Below are 12,511 nucleotides of genomic sequence, written 5' to 3' on the forward strand. Positions count from 1 at the left end.
TGTTCATTCTACAGAAACGCACTGCTTTAATATTGTTGCCACTGAATATGAACAGAACCAGGCGGCCGAACGGTTCCGTTACGTTTACACAGCTGTTAGGAATATCTTGTCTAATGCTTGACACAGTGATGTACAAACACTGGCAAAATCATTTTGATATTTTGCAGTTTCCCCTTGAATACCATCCTAGAAGATACATACAAGGAATTGTAAGGAATTTGTCCCATTTGTATTATATCACAGATTTACAAATACCATCATCAAATATTAGAAATCAGGTCCTAATAAACGTGAAATGCATCTAATTTACTTTATCTAATTTATAACACTGTTAATGAATCAAACATTAGATACTTATATTTAATTTATTAATTTATTTATCTATGTATTAATTTAATACTGTTTAAATTAAAAAAACAGTAAAAAGTAAATTGAGCTCATTATTGTGCACTCCAGGTTTGATCTGAGGGCACTTTCTGTGAGGGGTTTGGTGTGTGATCCTCATTTCTTCATGCGTCTCCTTTAAGTGCATAATTCAAAAACACATGTTGGAAGGCGGATTCTATGCAAAACCGTTCACGTGTGTGTCCCTGTGATGGATATTAAAGTGTTTTCCTGCCTTGCACCAAATAATTTCACGTAGACTCTGGATCCACAGTGAAGAAGATGAATGAAAGCCCAAATCTATTTCTATTTTCCAACAAACACTAGATGTCAGTAATTCTTATCAGAAAAGCTGGGAATGGCTGTTTGTAATTAGATTTTTCTCAATAAGCTTCATTTTAGAGAAAACAAAGCAAAACAACTTCATTAAAAATTGTTCTGAAATGTCCAAACAATAGGTGAAAAGTGTAGTCTGTTTGGTGTGAAATGTGCAAAAATGAACGTCAAAACATTTTAAGTTACAAACAAAATCAACAGCAGAATGTGATGTTTGATTTTTTTTAAACTAAATGGTCTATTTAATTGGCTTTTGTGTAAACAATCCGCCTCAGTATCACGGTATTAACTTTACTACACTATCTACAAATCATATTACAATACGACGTATTTCTATATTTAACCACGCTGTACCACACTATTACACTACACCTCACACTACATTTCACCACATTATACTCTTCTATAGTTTCTACGTTAATAACTATTAGTAGTGCACATGTCAATGTAGTGTTATATAGTACCACATATCAGCGTTTTAGTAATGCATTTTAGAGTTAAAATAAAAAAGTGCACAGGTTAGATTAGTTCCGGAAGCAGAAACTCGTTTTTCCCTTTCAGCTGTGTGTGTGTGTGTGTGTGTGTGTTTTTCAGGTGACGCAACTGAGCTGTGTGTGTGTGTGTGTGTGTGTGTGTGTGGGAGACACGCACTCAAAGAGCCGTTAGTGAAGTAGTTGAAGATGGCGAGTGCGGAGACCGCTGCGGAGCATGAGCGGATCCTACGCGAGATTGAGAGCACAGACACTAATTGTATAGGTCCGACACTACGGTAAGTCCCCGGTAAACACACCAGACACTGCCGGCTCCTCTGGACGGTTAATAGAGCGGAGTAAATGCTCAAAAACCACTGTCTCTGTCTGTCTCTCCTCTACTCTCAGAAACTCTGGACACACTTCCCAACTACCTTCTCCTAACTTGTCATCAAGCTAGCGTGCTAAGCTGCTATTTGCCTAATAGCAATAAACTTAACCTAGTGCTCATACTGCACGTCTTTGCTTAAGTTACTCCCCAAAACCGGTCTGGAATTCGTATTAAACATTTAACGTGATGTGTTTTTATCCCTCAGACAGAGCCTCTCAATGGAGTTTTCCGTTCCACCTTAAATGGTGCAACTGTTACATTCCGAGTCATTTAGCGTTTAAGGTGGAAATGACAATTCAAACAAGGATTTAGCCAGTCTCAAGGCAAATTATGCCTCGAAGTAGACATTGATATGTTTAGTCTTTGTCGTGTTGAGCAAGCCGCTGGTTTCCCAACTTCCCAAACAGCGTTGGCTAACCGTCTGAGAAGCTGCCTAATGGTTTGGGATGAGCCATGAAATTACACGTCTTTGTCTCTACTTTTTCGCCTGAGCAGCTGATATCTACCACCTCGGTTTACGATCTTAAAATAGTGATTTATTCTGACTTGCATTATTAATTTTACCGTGCATTACTTTTAAAACTCTGCTTTTAAGGATCACTGTTAGACAACCGTGGATGAGCGACTAACTACTTTACTTTAATGGAACTGTTTTTTTTGTTTGTTTGTTTGTTTTTTTAATTAATTCAGCAAGTTGAAAACTCATGTAGTTTTTGATGTTTCCTCGGAGCAGTTTCTTAAGTTTGTCACTATATTATGCATTAGGGAGCGAGCTAGCTATATATATAAATATATATATATATAATGTATGTATATGTGTTTTTAACACAGTTTTCTGAGCTCTTAATGGAATGTCTGTGTGGACCACAAGGATCAAGTACCACAGCACCCTGTCTAAACAGTTGTTGCCTTATTTCACAGTTTGGGTTGGTAGGAGCTCCAGATGCCCAAATTAATGTGCTAATTCCCCTCACAAAATACTTTCGGTAACAGTCCACTTTGTGTTATCATGTTTATGTGTGAGACTAGATTGCATTGTATAAATGTCTAAATGCCATGCCACAAGCATATGATAGAAAAAGGATTTGAAACTAATGTTCTACTGATATGTAACCGCCTGAAATAAGGTCTGTGGAAATGCCACCATAAGCATTTTGTAGAGTCTTGTCAGAGAAGATGGACAGGAATCAACTAACGAAACAAAGCCTGGCATTTGTAGTGTTTGGTGTCTGCTAGGATACATCCTATATACACTACTTATTGGATAGTGGATATGTTATTGTGCACCTGGTATTCCACACTGTGTTTATGATCGCCACTACAAAATAGTGTGCTCTGTAAGCCTAATAAATATAGTATGGTTTCAAAGACGCATATGTCATTGTTTTTGTGTGTCAGCTGTTTTTTGACTTGCTTGTCAGCTTAGCCATGCCTGGTTACTGGGTTATTTACACCTGCAGTAGAAATACAGATTCCTGACGTTACTGCTAAAAGCTAGATGTCACATACTTAATTATTGGCCTACAGATCGGTGGTACAATACTGAACATCTTTGTCATCTTGGAGGAGATCACCAATGCTTATGTGATGTATTTGCTTGGGCCTGTTGGATATTACCGGTGGCACAGTGGTGCAACGAGTGGTGTCACTTTGACACAGCTCCAGGTTCTGGGATTGTGTGTTCAATCCCTGCCTCGGGTCACTGTCTCTCAGGAGTTTTATGTTCTCTTTGTCTTTGTCTCTTTGTCTTTGTCTCTGGATGATCCAGTATCAACCCCAGTCAAGAAAAAAAAAAACTTGTTATAGATGGATTGTCTATTCAAAAGTCTCTATAGAAAAGTGTCTGTGATGCCCTGTGACTGACTGGCCCCCTGTCCAGGTTGGGTTCTTGCTACCCCGCCCCTGTAGCTGTGCTACAGAATTTTAAATATCACATTTTATTTTAATAGTGTTTTCACAACAGGACTTAGTTACAAACCGGGTTTACAGAGATCCAGGTCCAAGCCTCTTATAAGTGGCAAGGAAAACACTCAGCACACGAGCAGTAAACCTGGAGAGGAACCAAGACCCATAAGGGGAAACCTATCTTCCTTTGATCAACACTGGAAAGCACAATAACTAACAGAAGTTAAAGTGAATGGTCAGAGATAATTAATATTATGTATTAATACTGTAAAACATTAGTTATGAGCAAGTGGGAGGAAGCAGGAGATGGTCAGTGTTTCTGAGGGAGAGTAAAAGCAGGTGCAGTGTTCATTTGGGATAAAACTGCACCTTGCATGGCCATGCATGATGATGCAGGTGAAACAAGGCCAAGATGTCAAACAAGATGCATAGACATCTTAGAAATAACATGCAGAAAAAAACATAAGAAATGGTATATTAAAAGCTAAAATAAATTTGCACTGTTTAAGCTAAAGTTTGCGTTGTTTGCACTGGTTTTTCATTCAGTATTGTTGTCAATGTGCAATGACAAATATTCAATTCTAAATGCGCCCGTAACGGGTAAAATGTCTTTTTCTCCATCTGTTGGGAGTAAAATTAGCCTAAGTCAACCATTCCCAACCTGAAAGATGCTAGTTGCAATGCACCTAATGTTACTTGGATGTACCGTCTACACTAGTATACAGTGACACTGGCACACCACGATACTGATTTTCAGCTTTAGCACAGTCTGTAGTAACATATGTGATAGATAACAAGCATTATATTCATGATACAGTCCTAATTATATTTTTAAAAGCATATTTCATACGTTTGGCTCATGCTGTCTAGGGCATAACTCTTAGCTGTGGGACAATATTTACTCTGCACTTCACATTGTTATAAAATGGCTGTTTAAAATACAAAACATAAATAGTAGGTTTCCTTTATGGAAATGTGGCTTCTCTCCAGATAACAGTCACAATGCTTTGTAAACAGAATATAATCCAGTCAAAACAAGCTATGTTATCTTTTGTGAGGCATTCTGTTTTTGCATTACATTTATATTAATATTAAAAGGTAATGATGAGAAATAATATTACAGGCTTTTTAATTATAATTATGCAGGCGTTTTCACTTTGGTTAGCAGCTGTGAAGTTTGGCATAATGTGAGTGTTTTTATCCAGGCATATCAACTTTTGTTGAACAGCTTCATATTGTTCTTTGATGTGAGAGTGAACAGTGCGTACAATATCATAATGTAATATTCATACACTGGTGGGAAGCTGTCGCTAATTTTAGTTTATGGGAGTGTGCTGAGTGGATTGTCCGCTGTATGGTGCACACTGATAAAGGCCCAGTTTCACACTTGCTGACTCGTGGCACTGAAGTGATAACTCTGGCTTTGCCCTGCCCAGTCTGCTATTTGTTGGGAGCAGGAGGACTTGATTGTGGTTAGTTTTGTGCTTGCTATATCAGTGACAATACTGACAGTTCTAAATAATTGGCTTTTTTTTTTATCAGAATAACATGCTCTTTAAAGTGAGGGGCTGTCGTCCTTTTTCAAGCCTGATAACACTCAAAATGAGCAAAATTGATCCAACAAGCATAATCCCATCTCTTTTTCTGACTTTGATGAACAGGGCCTGCTAACTTTGAGCCTTGAGTGATGCAGGCTAAACATTCTTTGTGAGCATGTGTTGGGTCTCAGCTGTTAATGACTGCTGAGATTAGCAGGTTTTGCTGCTGTTCTCATTTACAGGTTGAGCCTCTGTGTGATGTTCTTGATAGAACTGACTCAATTCAGCACTTTAATGCATGGGACATTGTGGGGGATGATACTTGGTTTTTACTTTGACAGCTCGTTTAAGTTGAAAATGAATTGGGGGTTTAGAAAATGACTGGGGGTTCAGTCTTATGTGAAAAAGGGCCACATTTTCTGCATGTTCCCATAATAATAAAGCAAAGGCTCAAAAGATAATTTGTTTCAAAGCTGAAAATAACTGAATAAACAAGTGAAATCTGTTGGGCTCCTCTTTGTTTAGAATGAAAACCTAGAGCCACACTGGCATTTTCCAGGTAAGACTTTATCCCTGTTCCTTTTTTATACACATTAACTTTCAGTATGAATACTGATTGGAGGAAATTCTTATTTTAGGTTGTTTTTTTTTTATATTTGTTCGTAACTGGAACTTAATGTTACATAGTTATTTCAAACAAAGCTTGCTACCACTGTCTGCCATTTTCTCATTAGCGTCAATGTGATTTTTGTCACCATGCTGTGAAGCTTGCCCAACCTTACTAGAGCTGCTGCAAACCCCCCCCCCCCCCCCCCCCCAAAAGAAAACAAACAAAAAAGCATATGGGAACAGAGCACGGATAGGACAGTTTTCATTTTACCAAGATGTTTCATAGTAATTACCCTACAGCTCTCATGGGAAATCTCAGCTTGTTTACCTTTTCATGCTGTTGAGTTTTTTTAGTCTGGCTTTATTTTCATCAAGCTCTCTGTTAGCAGCATCTGTGTTTCAGGATGTTGTTTGTTGTGTGTTTATTTATGCTCACAGTGTACAATGCATTCAGTGTCGGAGCACTGTGTTTTACCTCGTTTGATACCATGTTTGTCTCGTGAAGTTCTCCATTGTATCCTTGTGGTACGTAATGTCTCCTGCTTTGTTTTTCTCTCTCCCGTAGCAAACTCTTTGCCCTGTGGAGTCATAGACAATTAAAATGCACAAATTCACACTCTCACGTACACCCTAATCCAATTAAGTTGCAAGTGACAGGATCTGACTGTGTGTTTGAGTGTGTAGCAACATCCAGTTGCTCTTTTTGGAACAGGTAGAGGAGTGTGTTAGAAAGCTATAAGACGGGCTGGTGTGAGTCAGCTCTCCCAGTCTGCTCTGCCTCCTCTCTCTCTCTGGACTTTCCAATACATTCATGGAATCCTATCCAGGACTTGTCATTCTAGACCACAACTTCATCGGTTATAGTCTGAAGAAGGCTGTCACTAGCAGTTGTATAAGTAATAGATTAATTGTATAATTAATTGCAATTTTACAAGGCAAATAATTGACTCAACAGTAAGATGCCATGCACAGCATGGATGCATTGTTATTTTTCTACCATTTTAGTGTCAGCAGATAATTTCTTTAATATTTATTAGCATAGGTCACTTTTTATAATTGAATACAGATATAACACACTCATCTCTGTAGTGAATCTATTAAAACTAGAATTTACAAGTCGTGTCCAAACTTGGAATACCACTCTTTATCTATATACTCTATGTAAATAGAGTAACGTTGGGTATCTTCTGTTTGTTTTTGTTTTTGTGCTAACCTATTCATAATGTCTTGGTGTGTGTGTGCATGTCTCAGCTTGTGATAGCATTCCTGTAGCATTTAGCAGAAAACATACTGATGTGGAAGTGCTTGTCTTTCAGTACTGTTTGTTCTTATGTCTATAGTTTTACTTTGGTATGTATCTGAATACAATTGCAGTATTTGGTTTAATTAGATATATAAACACATATATAATCAGTGTTTTCTGAGTTGGGAACAAGCCTCACTTAAGTAAACACAGTGCATTGATAGGATTTGAGTCAACAAGCCACTCCTTTATAGCATAGCATTTCCCCACTGGCTAGAAGCTGCTCTCAGACTGTGTGTCTGTATGGGGCAGCTGTGAGCACGTCCCAGAGGAGGGTTGAGAGAGATGGGGTAAATTTATGTTGAAGCTCTTAGCTGTGTGTTGCCATCACAAGCTCAAACATGCATGTGCTAAAATATCCTCACTTACTAATACAGTGTATGGGTGCTGATGCACAATTTTGACATTGTCCATGTGGTAAAAATTTAATGGAGGTGCTGTAGAAGGTTGGTCAGATTCTATTTGCTTTGCCAGGGCAGTGGACCAAGGTGCCAGACATGCTACAAAACACTGTAGCAGGCCAGAATCAACACCTTCTCACATACCGTGTCTCAGTCACAAATGCACACATGCGAACACACCAGGACGGGAGATACCTTTTCCTTTATAATGGTAATATGTGAGATTAGGACAGGGATACTAAAGCGTTAAATAGCAGACCATATGCATTTATTCTACTAGCAGAAATGTAATATTGGTTTACGCTGAACATGCCTAAAATTTTCTTAGTCTAGCCTCAAATGGTAAATTTTCATGTGACCAGTTGCGTGTTGATTTTTGTACATTTTTTTTTTCAGGCAAAAGGACAGTTACAGAAGTAATTTAAAAGTAAATCCAGACACTGAACTTTAGGTCACTGTACAAGCATTTTGTCATCTACTATTGATTATAGACTTGTCTATTTCATGATTTTGAAGGTGAATGTTTGGCTAGCCATAACAGTTCTTGTTCATCCTGTCCGAGAGTTGCAGCAGGTTCACTGAGAGCATCTTGGTCTCACTTCCCATAATCATTTTCATTCCCTGAATCTGAATCTTAAAAGAAAGTCTTTTCTGTGTATGTTCTTTATTATTATTATTATTATTATTATTATTATTATTATTTTGTTTTGCTTTGTGATCATTGTACAAATGTACAATGTTTGACCTCTACATCTGTGGCAGTGAACTCGCACACTAGCGAGCGGGCAGCCATCTTTGGCTCCCGGAGAGCGTTTGGGTGTTAAGTGACTTGCTCAAGGGCGCTACTGCCATGGATGTTCTCGCCGGTCCCAGGGATAGATGTTGTTTTGGGTGGTTTTATGAAACATATTGTAAAGTGCCTGCTGAGTTTCAAATATAGGTTTTATGTAAATAATTGTATGTAGGTAAATGTATCATTGAATGAACAATGCACTAGCCTTGGTGCTTTTTCTTCCAGTGTAAAACTTTAGTATCATTCATTTAAGTGAGTGTTTTGAATGCTTATCAGACTTTTAAAGGATATCTATTGCTACTGTTACTATTTATTTGGCAGTTAAATAATCTGGAATCTGTGCATCCACCCATCCATCCATCTCAAACAATCTACAGAGAGTAAAGTCGTGGGGGGGAGGGGGTACTAAGTTTGGAATGCTTTGTTCCTACAGTAGGAATGACTTTATGCAAGTATTGGAAGCTGCTGCGGATAGGGAAGTACCACTCTACCTCTCCTGTGTATACCTAAGGAATTTGGAACAAGCAGTTCAAAACACTTGGCAAGATTCTTGTCTATTTTCAAAAACAGAAGTGGAAGGAGGCGGAGAACTGGAATTGGATGGATGGAAAGAGGGCTTTGATGGTTCAGCATTTCTAGTCATTGCTGTGGTTTGTTTTGGAAGTGATGGCAGAGCTGTGGAAGACCTGTTTAAATAAAAAATGATGAGAGGGAAAATGGACAAAGAGGTACATTTTTATGGTCTTCAGTCTTTTAGAGTATTTATTATTTATCGTAGTGTTGCAAGATGTATACAAAACACCCACACTGGAATTATACTGCTGAATAACATGCACAAATCATGCTTTGTAATAAACATTATAATTAGGAGTGTAACTCCACAGTGCAATGTTGCATCGCTGTTATGCGTGATGTCACAGTTTTGCATTGCAGCCTCATGATTGGTTTATTTTGCCTTTAATTAATGTTCTAAATAAGTTAATTTGTCATTTTTTTTTTTAATTTTGGCCTGCCTTGTTTCGACCAAAATGATCAAATAAAGGTCTTGGTTTATCTATACATCCTAAAGATCTGTGATTTGTCATAAAACATGCAACATATACGTGTATAACGTTGCAGAATGCAAGTATTTATAAGATGTTTATTGAAATGCAGTATTTTAAAGATGCATTTACCATTGTGTTATACTTTTGTTTTTTGTCTTTTATTTATTTATTTTTATTTATTTGATGCCATTAACAACTCCTCCTCCTCAAATTTAAAATGTTGTCTTTGCACAATTTTCAGTTACACAGTTTAAATTATTTGTGTATCAGTGGATTTTATTTTTATTTATATTTGTGTTCTTTTATTAGTGTTTTTATTTACTTATAATTTTTTTTCAATACATGGAATGGAAATGGGGTTTGAACATTTTGTTAGCAGTGAATATGGCTGAAGTAACCAAGCTCACTGCTTCCTAGGGTTGTCCAAATTAATTTGTCCATGTTCTGTGTGTATAACGTTGCCATATAACAACATTTCATTGAAAATGTTGTTATAAAGCTATAGCTTCAAGATGAACTCTTACTGCTTGGTGAAGTCTGTAAGTGACTAAAGAACATTAGGTCACCTCTCACCTCCTTATACCTCCCCTTCCTTAGTGCTATTACCTGCGACCTTCACAGTAGTACTCCAAATAGACACAATTAACCTGTAAACAATGCAGTTTCTGATGAAGGAAGTCTCTCACAGATCTCGCTGCAGTGCCAAATCTACAGTTGTGAATGAGGAACTGAGACAGAGGTCAAAAGGAAGACTGTTACCAGGACTTACTAAAAAGTCAACATGCAACAGAAATCTCAAACCATTTTATTCCCTTAATTTGACATATATCCGGTGTTTGGGTGGGTATAATATGGGCAGAACCCCATTTTATTAGGATTTGATTGGATGGTGAAAAGCTGGCATTTCAAGACCGGTCAGACTAATTTTCTTTAACTGTTTTTCTGTTAATTTTGACCCCCACCCTTCACAGTTTTTGTTTAATATCTGGATGTCCAATTCAAATGAGTTTAATTTGTGTTTAGACATGCATTTCTCCATTTACCATCAGTTCAGATAGAGAGTACATACTAATGAAATTGAGATATATATATATATATATATCTGACAGGTGCTGTGAAACTGGAAGTGATTACACCAGGCTTTAGAAGCCATATATATATAAAAAAAGCTTAACTTTCTACATATTTGTGTAGTTTGATACATGATTACCTGTTTCACAAATGGCACGTTTTAAGTGCATATGCATTAGATTGCACTGACTGTGTATTGAAGTCAGGTTTATGTTTCTTATTTGTCCTTAAAATCCAACCATGGTCGACCTGTTTTAGATTACAAGAAGCCCCAAGGTTCAAGCTTCCAAATGGGGCTCCATAATGTGAGTTCTTTATTGCAAATATATTGTCATATTGTGATTGATATTTCAAAACAAGTAAATTGCTGATTTGATGTGCTTAAATTATTTTTTTAGATTGTGGTAACCTGATTAATCAAAGCTTTCACAAAAACTCATCTGGGAAACTGTTCGTGGTGCTCACAGGGTGTAATCAACAGATATAGTGACTGAGTAGAGGGCTTTTTTGAATATTACAATCTTTGCAGTATCAATATAAAGGGCAAAAATATTGATGTATTTTGCAGCTCTCTATACAAGGAGAGATCTCATCTCAATAAGTAGTAACAAACATTCACAAACTGAACATGAAACACTTACGACTGCAAAATGATTATACATACTGTGCAGTGCCTCTTTGTTTGCAGGTTCTGTTTGATCCTGTGTTTTACAGTGTTAGGGGCTATTACACATTGCCAAAGGTTTTTAAACACTTAGTAAAAAATTGTAAACTGTTAGTGATCCCAAAAGCAGACAAAAAGACAAATTCACCACATGGGTGCAGCTAGGCCCACACCCATCTGACTCATAAGCTGAGCCTGACGTATACAAGCCTGTGAGGTAGTTTTTATGGCAATACTGTAATGCTTTGGACCAATTTTAGCAGCGGTTAGGATATTTCTTCTTGTTTCTCCCTTCTTTAGCCGTCTGTAGTTCTTTTGTATAGATTTGAATGTGTTTTCCTTTTCTCTCATCAGTAATGACCATGGTTTATCAGATGAGGACAGTGATAGACTAAATAACTTCCTTTAATCCAGTTATGTACCGGTTTCGTTTTGGTGATGTTTCTGAATCCGTCTAGTGTCTAGCATGACCCATGTCTTAGTGATGCACATAAGTATCTTGGGTCCACATTTTAAAGTGTCTTGGGCCCAGGAGTTGTTTGGAAGGCATATATTAATACACTGAAAAGCTTTTTATCCTCTTGTTAGTTGTTTTGATAGGCCTAAGCTGATTTTGTACAGATCTGCCAAATCTCTAATTGACTTCACTCTGAGCCGCTTGTTCAGTTTGTAGTCCAAAGACTAAGTGCACCGAGTGCTTAACACAAAATCGTTCCATTCTCTGAATTAAGCAGGCAAGTTGTTGATTGCTTTGCTTTAAAAATAGTGCAACATAATGCAGGCATTTATCCTGCTAACTATAAGTTGGCCTTTTATGAGTTTTCCCTCAGTGCTTCCTACCCCAAGAGGAATTCTCTCATTCCCATGAGACATTCACAGACCTTTAGAAAGAACTTATGCTCTTTGTTGCTCTCTCACTCTCAGACCCTTATCCTTCCCAAAGCGTATCTTCCAACACTCCAAAAGTCTTCAGAATTTTTAAAGATATTGAAACGACTCTTTAGTGGTCAAAATATGATCAAAACAACAAAACATTTCAGGCACTTTTCTAAATTCAACTTGGAGTCATCATTGGGATCTTCTTTAGGAATCTTCAAAGACCCCAACCTCTCCATAAGAAAAATGATTCATTTTACTGTAGAATTAATGGCTAAGATTAAGATTAATGGCAACATTTTACGTTTTAACTTCCTTGACAAACTAATCTCATGCATCTCTCCAAATGGCTTTTTACCCTCACCAAACAGAAACAAAATTCAGACTCACCTCAATTTATTCTGATATTTAATCTTGTTTCTAACTCAGTACTCTTCCCCTTTAAGGTCAAATGTGTTGGAAGGAGGGAGCTTTCTCTGATTGGCTGTAGAGTGAGGCCACCTCCCTCATGCCCCTCCTGTGTTTAAATGATCTCAGTAGGGAAAGGGATCTAAGCTTTGAAAACGTATTTATTGTTTTGATTGCTGTTGCCATATAAAACTGTCTGTGTCGTCTCTCGCGGTGTACGTCTGTTAAGCACTGAAGCTTGGTTGCTTCCCCACACCTGATTGGTCTACAGACTTGACTGACATGTCATTAAAGCTGAGAGCCCAAGCTACACAGC

At 37.6% G+C, this 12,511-nt stretch overlaps 1 protein-coding gene across 2 annotated transcripts in view; it reads left to right on the plus strand.

Annotated features, from left to right (window-relative positions):
* Positions 1-1,322: 1,322 nt before the first annotated feature.
* exoc6b (exocyst complex component 6B) overlaps positions 1,323-12,511 on the plus strand; it is a 99,798-nt gene continuing 88,609 nt past the window's right edge. For both annotated transcript variants that reach the window (XM_066681401.1, XM_066681402.1), the window contains exon 1: positions 1,323-1,489. In XM_066681401.1, the coding sequence (XP_066537498.1) occupies positions 1,401-1,489 (89 nt within the window). In that variant the 5' untranslated portion in view covers positions 1,323-1,400. The remainder of the gene's footprint in view (positions 1,490-12,511) is intronic.

Source organism: Hoplias malabaricus, chromosome 9 (assembly GCF_029633855.1).
Source record: "Hoplias malabaricus isolate fHopMal1 chromosome 9, fHopMal1.hap1, whole genome shotgun sequence".
NCBI classification, from domain to species: Eukaryota; Metazoa; Chordata; class Actinopteri; order Characiformes; family Erythrinidae; genus Hoplias; species Hoplias malabaricus.